Here is a 12,476-nt window from a genome sequence, read left to right on the forward strand (position 1 = left end):
CAACAATTCACTCCTGGCGGTGCCCTAAAAATAGTGGACTATAAACCAACTGCACTATCTGACGGTCATGCTCAGAACTCGCCTGTCATTTGAAAAACATGTCCCAAATGGCACCCTATTCCCTATATTGTGCACTACTTTAGACCAGGGCCCTATGGAACCCTATTCCCTATATAGTACACTACTTTAGACCAGAGCCCTATGGAACCCTATTCCCTATATAGTGCACTACTTTAGACCAGGGCCCTATAGAACCCTATTCCCTATATAGTGCACTACTTTAGACCAGAGCCCTATGGCACCCTATTCCCTATATAGTGCACTACTTTAGACCAGGGCCCTATAGAACCCTATTCCCTATATAGTGCACTACTTTAGACCAGGGCCCTATGGAACCCTATTCCCTATATTGTGCACTACTTTAGACCAGAGCCCTATGGCACCCTATTCCCTATATCGTGCCCTACTTTAGACCAGAGCCCTATGGCAACCTATTCCCTATATATAGTGCACTACATCCCTCTTTTGTCTTCTCGGGTACAGTATTTGGTCCCTGTGACTGACCTGGAACATGTGTTTGACCTTCCTGCGAGGCAGGTTGACGTTCATCTTGTGCAGTAACTGGTAGATCTCCTCCATGTTCAACAGACCATCCCCGTTCTTATCAGCCTCCTCAAACGTCTGCTTCATCCACCTACACACACACAGGTTAAGGAAACAGCCATGGGACGGTGTGTGTGTGTGTGTGTGTGTGTGTGTGTGTGTGTGTGTGTGTGTGTGTGTGTGTGTGTGTGTGTGTGTGTGTGTGTGTGTGTGTGTGTGTGTGTGTGTGTGTGTGTGTGTGTGTGTGTGTGTGTGTGTGTGTGTGTGTGTGTGTGTGTGTGTGTGTGTGTGTGTGTGTGTGTGTGTGTGTGTGTGGTTGTGTGTGTGTGTGTGTGTGTGTGTGTGTGTGTGTGTGTGTGTGTGTGTGTGTGTGTGTGTGTGTGTGTGGAGTGCGTGCGTGCGTGCGTGAAACATCAGTGTGTTTGGAGGCACTGTTCACAGTAGTCAACATCACCAGAGTTTGGCTAGCAAGAGCTTCTAAACCCAGAGGTGCAACATGAGTTTGGCTAGCCAATGCACTGCACCACAGAGCTTCTAAACCCAGAGGTGCAACATCACCAGAGTTTGGCTAGCCAATGCACTGTTTTCTAAACCCAGAGGTGCAACATCACCAGAGTTTGGCTAGCCAATGCACTGCACCACAGAGTTTCTAAACCCAGAGGTGCAACATTGAGTTTGGCTAGCCAATGCACTGCACCACAGAGCTTCTAAACCCAGAGGTGCAACATCACCAGAGTTTGGCTAGCTGCACTGCTAAACCCAGAGGTGCAACATCACCAGAGTTTGTTTGGAGTTTCTAAACCCAATCACCAGCACTGCAGCACAGAGTTTCTAAACCCAGAGGTGCAACATCACCAGAGTTTGGCTAGCCCCAATGCACTGCAGTTTGGCACAGAGCAGCACAGAGCTTCTAAACCCAGAGGTGCAACATCACCAGAGTTTGGCTCACCCAAGTTGGCTAGCCAATGCACTGCAGCAGCCAATGCACTGCAGCACAGAGCTTCTAAACCCAGAGGTGCAACATCACCAGAGTTTGGCTAGCCAATGCACTGCAACATCACAGAGCTTCTAAACCCAGAGGTGCAACATCACCAGAGTTTGGCTAGCCAATGCACTGCAGCACAGAGCTTCTAAACCCAGAGGTGCAACATCACCAGAGTTTGGCCAATGCACTGCAGCACAGATCTAAACCCAGAGGTGCACTTTGCAGCCACAGAGCACAGAGCTTCTAAACCCAGAGGTGCAACATCACCAGAGTTTGGCTAGCCAATGCACTGCAGCACAGAGCTTGCAACATCACCAGAAACCCAGAGGTGCAACATCACCAGAGTTTGGCTAGCCAATGCACTGCAGCACAGAGCTTCTAAACCCAGAGGTGCAACATCACCAGAGTTTGGCTAGCCAATGCACTGCAGCACAGAGCCTCTAAACCCAGAGGTGCAACATCACCAGAGTTTGGCTAGCCAATGCACTGCAGCACAGAGCTTCTAAACCCAGAGGTGCAACATCACCAGAGTTTGGCTAGCCAATGCACTGCACCACAGAGCTTCTAAACCCAGAGGTGCAACATCAACAGAGTTTGGCTAGCCAATGCACTGCAGCACAGAGTCTCTAAACCTAGAGGTGCAACATCAAAAAGACTTCCGGGAACACTTGTGAAGCAGCACAGGCTGGAGTTTGGGGTCTGACAAGCCAATGAGAGAAGTCAGATTCTTCCTTCGTTGTTAATTTGCTCAAAATCTAAAGGAACAATCTAGATTTCAGTAGTTACATGTTATTACTCCAACCTCATGAAAGTGACAAACTCACACGTTTTTAATTTTTAGGAAAAAACAACTTTATATCGAAGAAGTGCCTTGGATTTGAAAGGTCTGCACATGCTCAGTTCGACGTGAGAATGACCGTTAGACCTGATGACGTGTTTCTGCACGTGAGCTTAGCTCGCCAACGCCACCATGACATCGCCTTCAAGTGTGATCAGCTACTTCTATTGGATAAGCCTGTTTAAGCCTATCTTCATACTGGAGTCTAAAGTCTAAACTTGTGTTACAGTTAATTTTAGAAACACTTTATAATGTGTATTCAAGCTGAGAGGCTTTTCAACAACAAAAACAACACTATGTTTTGTCAGTTGTCAAATCCAGTCAGAACAGAACAGCGCTCAAAGGCAAACACAAACACACACTGCATGCAGCAGGCAGAGGGAGACATGAAAAGAGGGAGACTACTTTCAAAGCAGAGGAGAGGCAGACGAGAAGAGAGAAGAAGAAGAGCATAACAGTGGGTTATCCAGTTCACTGATTGAACAACACTGGTGAGGGGTTACGGATACACACACCATCCCACTGTTATGCTCTTCTTATGAGGTACAAGGAGGACATAGGTGTGTGTGTGTGTGTGTGTGTGTGTGTGTGTGTGTGTGTGTGTGTGTGTGTGTGTGTGTGTGTGTGTGTGTGTGTGTGTGTGTGTGTGTGTGTGTGTGTGCGTGTGTGCGTGTGTGTTAGTCTTGAAAGGATATTGGTCATGTGTCCGTTGTCGTTTGGCCAGTGAGTCCTCGTCACTGATGCCAGCCATCAGGTATCGTAGTCCTGTCACCCAGGTACGAGCCTCTTCAGGGTTAGAGGTCACCAGGTCTAGGGACTCCATGTGGTTGCCATGGTAAATGGTGAAACAGCAGGCCGGGTCGAAACTGTCCTCCGCATGGCGGTGGAAGATGTGTGACTGACGGCCCTCCGTCACCTTGTACAGCGAATCAATGGTGACTGAAAGGGAAAGAGGGCGGGACAGGAAGAGAGAGAGGACCAATCAGGGTTGGGAGTCTGAATATGGCGTACAGCCGTAGCACTGATAAGCTTGGGAATTCATTAAGTAGCTCTCATTTGTGATCAAAATGGATGAAACCAAACAAAAGTCTGCTAAGAGACAACAAGTGTCACGCCCTGGTCTTAGTATTTTCTTTATTATTTTGGTCAGGCCAGGGTGTGACATGGGTTTATTGTGGTGTGTTTTGTCTTGGGGTTTTGTTAGGTATTGGGATTGTGGCTTAGTGGGGGTATCTAGCATAGTCTATGCTGGAGTGGTTCTCAATCAGAGGCAGGTGCTTATCGTTGTCTCTGATTGGGAACCACATTTAGGCAGCCATATTCTTTGAGTGTTTGGTGGGTGGTTGTTCCTATCTCTGTGTTTGTTGTCACCAGAAAGGCTGTTTGTTTTCACGTTCCGTTTGTTGTTTTGTATTGTTCGTGTTTATTCGTTCATTAAACATGTATGAAAATTACCACGCCGCATTTTGTTCCGATCCTTGCTTACACCTCTTTGTCAGAGGAGGAGTTAGAAGAAAACCGTAACAACAAGTTAAGCTTCTGATATCTCCTAGGGCAATGATAGTTTCTCTCTCTTAAATATTGAATGAAGGCCACAACGAGGAGAAGTTAGAGATAAACATATAACCAGACAGACAGCAAATAAACTGGCACACCCTGAAATCACAGCATCACTACTGTAGTCAACAACATGGCTGAAATCACAGCATCACTACTGTAGTCAACAACAGGGCTGAAATCACAGCATCACTACTGTAGTCAACAACATGGTTGAAATCACAGCATCACTACTGTAGTCAACAACATGGCTGAAATCACAGCATCACTACTGTAGTCAACAACAGGGCTGAAATCACAGCATCACTACTGTAGTCAACAACAGGGCTGAAATCACAGCATCACTACTGTAGTCAACAACATGCTGAAATCACAGCATCACTACTGTAGTCAACAACATGGCTGAAATCACAGCATCACTACTGTAGTCAACAACATGGCTGAAATCACAGCATCACTACTGTAGTCAACAACAGGCTGAAATCACAGCATCACTACTGTAGTCAACAACAGGCTGAAATCACAGCATCACTACTGTAGTCAACAACAGGGCTGAAATCACAGCATCACTACTGTAGTCAACAACATGGCTGAAATCACAGCATCACTACTGTAGTTAACAACAGGCTGAAATCACAGCATCACTACTGTAGTCAACAACAGGGCTGAAATCACAGCATCACTACTGTAGTCAACAACAGGCTGAAATCACAGCATCACTACTGTAGTCAACAACATGGCTGAAATCACAGCATCACTACTGTAGTCAACAACAGGCTGAAATCACAGCATCACTACTGTAGTCAACAACATGGCTGAAATCACAGCATCACTACTGTAGTCAACAACAGGGCTGAAATCACAGCATCACTACTGTAGTCAACAACATGGCTGAAATCACAGCATCACTACTGTAGTCAACAACAGGGCTGAAATCACAGCATCACTACTGTAGTCAACAACAGGGCTGAAATCATCACTAGTAGTCATCACTGAAATCACAGCATCACTACTGTAGTCAACAACAGTGCTGAAATCACAGCATCACTACTGTAGTCAACAACATGGCTGAAATCACAGCATCACTACTGTAGTCAACAACAGGGCTGAAATCACAGCATCACTACTGTAGTCAACAACATGGCTGAAATCACAGCATCACTACTGTAGTCAACAACAGGGCTGAAATCACAGCATCACTACTGTAGTCAACAACAGGGCTGAAATCACAGCATCACTACTGTAGTCAACAACAGGGCTGAAATCACAGCATCACTACTGTAGTCAATGAAATCACAGCATCACTACTGTAGTCAACAACAGTGCTGAAATCACAGCATCACTACTGTAGTCAACAACAGGGCTGAAATCACAGCATCACTACTGTAGTCAACAACGTGGCTGAAATCACAGCATCACTACTGTAGTCAACAACAGGGCTGAAATCACAGCATCACTACTGTAGTCAACAACAGGGCTGAAATCACAGCATCACTACTGTAGTCAACAACATGGTTGAAATCACAGCATCACTACTGTAGTCAACAACAGGGCTGAAATCACAGCATAAAATCAAATCAAATCAAATTTTATTTGTCACATACACATGGTTAGCAGATGTTAATGCGAGTGTAGCGAAATGCTTGTGCTTCTAGTTCCGACAATCCAGTAATAACCAACAAGTAATCTAACTAACAATTCCAAAACTACTGTCTTATACACACAAGTGTAAGGGGATAAAGAATATGTACATATAGATATATGAATGAGTGATGGTACAGAGCAGCATAGGCAAGATACAGTAGATGGTATCGAGTCCAGTATATACATATGAGATGAGTATGTAAACAAAGTGGCATAGTTAAAGTGGCTAGTGATACATGTATTACATAAGGATGCAGTAGATGATATAGAGTACAGTATATACGTATACATATGAGATGAATAATGTAGGGTATGTAAACATTATATTAGGTAGCATTGTTTAAAGTGGCTAGTGATATATTTTACATCATTTCCCATCAATTCCCATTATTAAAGTGGCTGGAGTTGAGTCAGTGTGTTGGCAGCAGCCACTCAATGTTAGTGGTGGCTGTTTAACAGTCTGATGGCCTTGAGATAGAAGCTGTTTTTCAGTCTCTCGGTCCCAGCGTTGATGCACCTGTACTGACCTCGCCTTCTGGATGATAGCAGGGTGAACAGGCAGTGGCTCGGGTGGTTGTGGTCCTTGATGATCTTTATGGCCTTCCTGTAACATTGGGTGGTGTAGGTGTCCTGGAGGGCAGGTAGTTTGCCCCCGGTTATGCGTTGTGCAGACCTCACTACCCTCTGGAGAGCCTTACGGTTGTGGGTGGAGCAGTTGCCGTACCAGGCGGTGATACAGCCCGCCAGGATGCTCTCGATTGTGCATCTGTAGAAGTTTGTGAGTGCTTTTGGTGACAAGCCGAATTTCTTCAGCCTTCTTCACAATGCTGTCTGTGTGGGTGGACCAGTTCAGTTTGTCTGTGATGTGTATGCCGAGGAACTTACTACCCTCTCCACTACTGTTCCATCGATGTGGATAGTGGGGTGTTCCCTCTGCTGTTTCCTGAAGTCCACAATCATCTCCTTAGTTTTGTTGACGTTGAGTGTGAGGTTATTTTCCTGACACCACACTCCGCGGGCCCTCACCTCCTCCCTGTAGGCCGTCTCGTCGTTGTTGGTAATCAAGCCTACCACTGTTGTGTCGTCTGCAAACTTGATGATTGAGTTGGAGGCGTGCGTGGCCACGCAGTCGTGGGTGAACAGGGAGTACAGGAGAGGGCTCAGAACGCACCCTTATGGGGCCCCAGTGTTGAGGATCAGCGGGGTGGAGATGTTGTTGCCTACCCTCACCACCTGGGGGCGGCCCGTCAGGAAGTCCAGTACCCAGTTGCACAGGGCGGGGTCGAGACCCAGGGTCTCGTGCTTGATGACGAGCTTGGAGGGTACTATGGTGTTAAATGCCGAGCTGTAGTCGATGAACAGCATTCTCACATAGGTATTCCTCTTGTCCAGATGGGTTAGGGCAGTGTGCAGTGGGGTTGAGATTGCATCGTCTGTGGACCTATTTGGGCGGTAAGCAAATTGGAGTGGGTCTAGGGTGTCAGGTAGGGTGGAGGTGATATGGTCCTTGACTAGTCTCTCAAAGCACTTCATGATGACGGAAGTGAGTGCTACGGGGCGGTAGTCGTTCAGTTACCTTAGCTTCCTTGGGAACAGGAACAATGGTGGCCCTCTTGAAGCATGTGGTAACAGAAGACTGGGATAGAGATTGATTGAATATGTCCGTAAACACACCAGCCAGCTAGTCTGCACATGCTCTGAGGGCGCGGCTGGGGATGCCGTCTGGGCCTGCAGCCTTGCGAGGGTTAACACGTTTAAATGTTTTACTCACCTCGGCTGCAGTGAAGGAGAGGCCGCATGTTTTGGTTGCAGGCCGTGTCAGTGGCACTGTATTGTCCTCAAAGCGGGCAAAAAGTTATTTAGTCTGCCTGGGAGCAAGACATCCTGGTCCGTGACGGGGCTGGTTTTCTTTTTGTAATCCGTGATTGACTGTAGACCCTGCCACATACCTCTTGTGTCTGAGCCGTTGAATTGAGATTCTACTTTGTCTCTATACTGATGCTTAGCTTGTTTGATTGCCTTGCGCAGGGAATAGCTACACTGTTTGTATTCGGTCATGTTTCCGGTCACCTTGCCCTGATTAAAAGCAGTGGTTCGCGCTTTCAGTTTCACGCGAATGCTGCCACCAATCCACGGTTTCTGGTTTGGGAATGTTTTAATCGTTGCTATGGGAACGTCATCTTCAACGCACGTTCTAATGAACTCGCACACCGAATCAGCGTATTCGTCAATGTTGTTGTCTGACGCAATACGAAACATATCCCAGTCCAAGTGATGGAAGCAGTCTTGGAATGTGGAATCAGTGTGAGTGCAATGTTTACTGTAAAAAAATGTTTGTTTCACTCTCGTTTATTATCTATTTCACTTGCTTTGGCAATGTAAACATATGTTTCACATGACAATAAAGACCTTAATTGTTATTGAACTTGAATTGAGAGAGAGAGAGAGAAAGAGAGAGAGAGGCTGAGAGAGAGAGAGAGGTAGAGAGAGAGAGAGAGATGCTGAGAGGGAGAGAGAGAGAGAGAGAGAGATGCTGAGAAGGAGAGAGAGACAGAGAGGGAGAGAGAGAGAGATGCTGAGAAGGAGAGAGAGACAGAGAGGGAGAGAGAGAGAGATGCTGAGAGGGAGAGAGAGAGAGAGAGAGAGAGAGATGCTGAGAGGGAGAGAGAGAGAGATGCTGAGGGAGAGAGAGAGAGCGAGAAAGAGAGAGAGGCTGAGAGAGAGAGCGAGAGAGCGAGAGAGAGGGAGAGAGAGAGAGGCTGAGAGAGAGAGAGAGAGAGAGAGAGAGAGAGAGAGAGAGAGAGAGAGAGAGAGAGAGAGAGAGAGAGAGAGAGAGGCTGAGAGGGAGAGAGAGAGAGAGAGAGATGCTGAGAAGGAGAGAGAGACAGAGAGGGAGAGAGAGAGAGATGCTGAGGGAGAGAGAGAGAGCGAGAAAGAGAGAGAGGCTGAGAGAGAGAGAGCGAGAGAGCGAGAGAGAGAGGGAGAGAGAGAGAGGCTGAGAGAGAGAGAGAGAGAGAGAGAGAGCTAGAGGGAGAGAGAGGCTGAGAGAGAGAGAGAGAGAGAGAGAGAGAGAGAGAGAGATGACAACATAACCAACAAAAACGGGTCACAACTCCTGCAGCTCTGTCGCACGCTGGGTATGTACATAGTCAATGGTAGGCTTCGAGGGGACTCCTATGGTAGGTGCACCTATAGCTCATCTCTTGGCAGTAGTACTGTAGACTACTTTATCACTGACCTCAACCCAGAGTCTCTCAGAGCGTTCACAGTCAGCCCACTGACACCCCTATCAGACCACAGCAAAATCTCAGTCTACCTAAACAGAGCAATACTCAATCATGAGGCATCAAAGCCAAAGGAACTGAGTAACATTAAGAAATGCTATAGATGGAAGGAATGCTGTTTGGAAACCTACCAAAAAACAATTAGGCAACAACAAATTCAATCCCTTTCAGACAATTTCCTGGGAAAAACGTTCCACTGTAATAGTGAAGGTGTAAACTTGGCAGTAGAAAATCTTAACCATATATTCGACCTCTCGGCTTCCCAATCAAATCTAAAAATCTCAAATAGAAAACCGAAGAAAATTAACAACAATGACAAATGGTTTGATGAAGAATGCAAAATTCTAAGAAAGAAATTGAGAAACCTGTCCAACCAAAAACATAGAGACCCGGAAAACCTGAGTCTACGCCTTCACTATGGTGAATCACTGAAACAATACACAAATACACTACGGAAAAAGAAGGAACAGCATGTCAGAAATCAGCTCAATGTAATTGAAGACTCCATAGACTCTAACCACTTCTGGGAAAATTGGAAAACACTAAACAAACAACAACATGAAGAATTATCTATCCATAATGGAGATGTATGGGTAAACCACTTCTCCAATCTTTTTGGCTCTATAACAAAGAATAAAGAGCAAAAACATATACATGATCAGATACAGATCTTAGAATCAACTATTAAAGACTACCAGAACCCACTGGATTCTCCAATAACATTGAATGAGTTACAGGACAAAATAAAAACCCTCCAACCCAAAAAGGCCTGTGGTGTTGATGGTATCCTCAATGAAATGATCAAATATACAGACAACAAATTCCAATTGGCGATACTAAAACTCTTTAACATCATCCTTAGCTCTGGCATCTTCCCCAATATTTGGAACCAAGGCCTGATCACCCCAATCCACAAAAATGGAGACAAATTTGACCCCAATAACTACCGTGGAATATGCGTCAACAGTAACCTTGGGAAAATCCTCTGCATTATCATTAACAGCAGACTCGTACACTTCCTCAATGAAAACAATGTACTGAGCAAATGTGAAAATGGCTTTTTACCAAATTACCGTACAACAGACCATGTATTCACCCTGCACACCCTAATTGACAACCAAACAAACCAAAACAAAGGCAAAGTCTTCTCATGCTTTGTTGATTTCAAAAAAGCCTTCGACTCAATTTGGCATGAGGGTCTACTATACAAACTGATGGAAAGTGGTGTTGGGGGTAAAACATACGACATCATAAAATCCATTTACACAAACAACAAGTGTGCGGTTAAAATTGGCAAAAAACACAAATTTCTTCACACAGGGTCGTGGGGTTAGACAGGGATGCAGCTTAAGCCCCACCCTCTTCAACATATATCAACGAACTGGCGCGGGCACTAGAAAAGTCTGCAGCACCCGGCCTCACCCTACTAGAATCTGAAGTCAAATGTCTGCTGTTTGCTGATGATCTGGTGCTTCTGTCACCAACCAAGGAGGGCCTACAGCAGCACCTAGATCTTACGCACAGATTCTGTCAGACATGGGCCCTGACAGTAAATCTCAGTAAGACCAAAATAATGGTGTTCCAAAAAAGGTCCAGTCACCAGGACCACAAATACAAATTCCATCTAGACACTGTTGCCCTAGAGCACACAAAAAACTATACATACCTTGGCCTAAACATCAGCGCCACAGGTAACTTCCACAAAGCTGTGAACGATCTGAGAGACAAGGCAAGAAGGGCATTCTATGCCATCAAAAGGAACATAAATTTCAACATACCAATTAGGATTTGGCTAAAAATACTTGAATCAGTCATAGAGCCCATTGCCCTTTATGGTTGTGAGGTCTGGGGTCCGCTCACCAACCAAGACTTCACAAAATGGGACAAACACCAAATTGAGACTCTGCACGCAGAATTCTGCAAAAATATCCTCAGTGTACAACGTAGAACACCAAATAATGCATGCAGAGCAGAATTAGGCCGATACCCACTAATTATCAAAATCCAGAAAAGAGCTGTTAAATTCTATAACCACCTAAAAGGAAGCGATTCCCAAACCCCAAACAAAGCCATCACCTACAGAGAGATGAACCTGGAGAAGAGTCCCCTAAGCAAGCTGGTCCTGGGGCTCTGTTCACAAACACACCCTACAGAGCCCCATGACAGCAGCACAATTAGACCCAACCATATCATGAGAAAACAAAAAGATAATTACTTGACACATTGGAAAGAATTAACAAAAAAACAGAGCAAACTAGAATGCTATTTGGCCCTACACAGAGAGTACACAGCGGCAGAATACCTGACCACAGTGACTGACCCAAAATTAAGGAAAGCTTTGACTATGTACAGACTCAGCGAGCATAGCCTTGCTATTGAGAAAGGCCGCCGTAGGCAGACATGGCTCTCAAGAGAAGACAGGCTATGTGCTCACTGCCCACAAAATGAGGTGGAAACTGAGCTGCACTTCCTAACCTCCTGCCCAATGTATGACCATATTAGAGACACATATTTCCCTCAGATTACACAGATCCACAAAGAATTCGAAAACAAATCAAATTTTAATAAACTCCCATATCTACTGGGTGAAATACCACAGTGTGCCATCAGAGCAGCAAGATTTGTGACCTGTTGCCACGAGAAAAGGGCAACCAGTGAAGAACACGCACCATTGTAAATACAACCCATATCTATGCTTATTTATTTTATCTTGTGTCCTTTACCATTTGCACATTGTAAAAACACTGTATATATATATATATATATATATATATATATATATATATATATATATATATATATATATATATATATATATATATATATATATATATAATACGACATGTGTAATGTCTTTATTGTTTTGAAACTTCTGTATGTGTGATGTCTACTGTTAATTGTTATTGTTTATTTCACTTTATATATTATCTACCTTACTTGCTTTGGCAATGTTAACACATGTTTCCCATGCCAATAAAGCCCCTTGAATTGAATTGAGAGATGCTGAGAGAGAGAGAGCAAAAAAATACATTATTTGACATTCCTACAAGGTTAAAAGATTGGATAAAGTTACATAAAGCAGTGTTTGTTTTGCTTAGTTGTTGCCAAAAGGAAGTGACTCTGTTAAGGGTAGAACTAGGGGTGTTAAGGGTAGAACTAGGTGTGTTATGGGTAGGACTAGGAGTGTTAAGGGTAGAACTAGGGGTGTTACGGGTAGAACTAGGGGTGTTAAGGGTAGAACTATGGGTGTTAAGGGTAGAACTAGGGGTGTTAAGGGTAGAACTAGGGGTGTTAAGGGTAGAACTAGGGGTGTTATGGGTAGAACTAGGAGTGTTAAGGGTAGAACTAGGGGTGTTAAGGGTAGAACTAGGGGTGTTACGGGTAGAACTAGGGGTGTTAAGGGTAGAACTAGGGGTGTTACGGGTAGAACTAGGTGTGTTATGGGTAGGACTAGGAGTGTTAAGGGTAGAACTAGGGGTGTTACGGGTAGAACTAGGGGTGTTAAGGGTAGAACTATGGGTGTTAAGGGTAGAACTAGGGTGTTAAGGGTAGAACTAGGAGTGTT

General features: G+C 44.9%; 1 protein-coding gene across 1 annotated transcript in view; it reads right to left on the minus strand.

The window, feature by feature from the left end:
- The window catches only part of LOC135546686 (1-phosphatidylinositol 4,5-bisphosphate phosphodiesterase eta-1-like), a 121,634-nt gene that overhangs the window by 78,169 nt on the left and 30,989 nt on the right, over positions 1–12,476 (minus strand). The window contains 2 exon segments of the mRNA XM_064975298.1: positions 565–694; positions 3,122–3,365. Of these exon segments, the coding sequence (XP_064831370.1) occupies positions 565–694; positions 3,122–3,365 (374 nt within the window).

Source organism: Oncorhynchus masou, chromosome 9 (genome assembly GCF_036934945.1).
Source record: "Oncorhynchus masou masou isolate Uvic2021 chromosome 9, UVic_Omas_1.1, whole genome shotgun sequence".
Taxonomy (NCBI): Eukaryota; Metazoa; Chordata; class Actinopteri; order Salmoniformes; family Salmonidae; genus Oncorhynchus; species Oncorhynchus masou.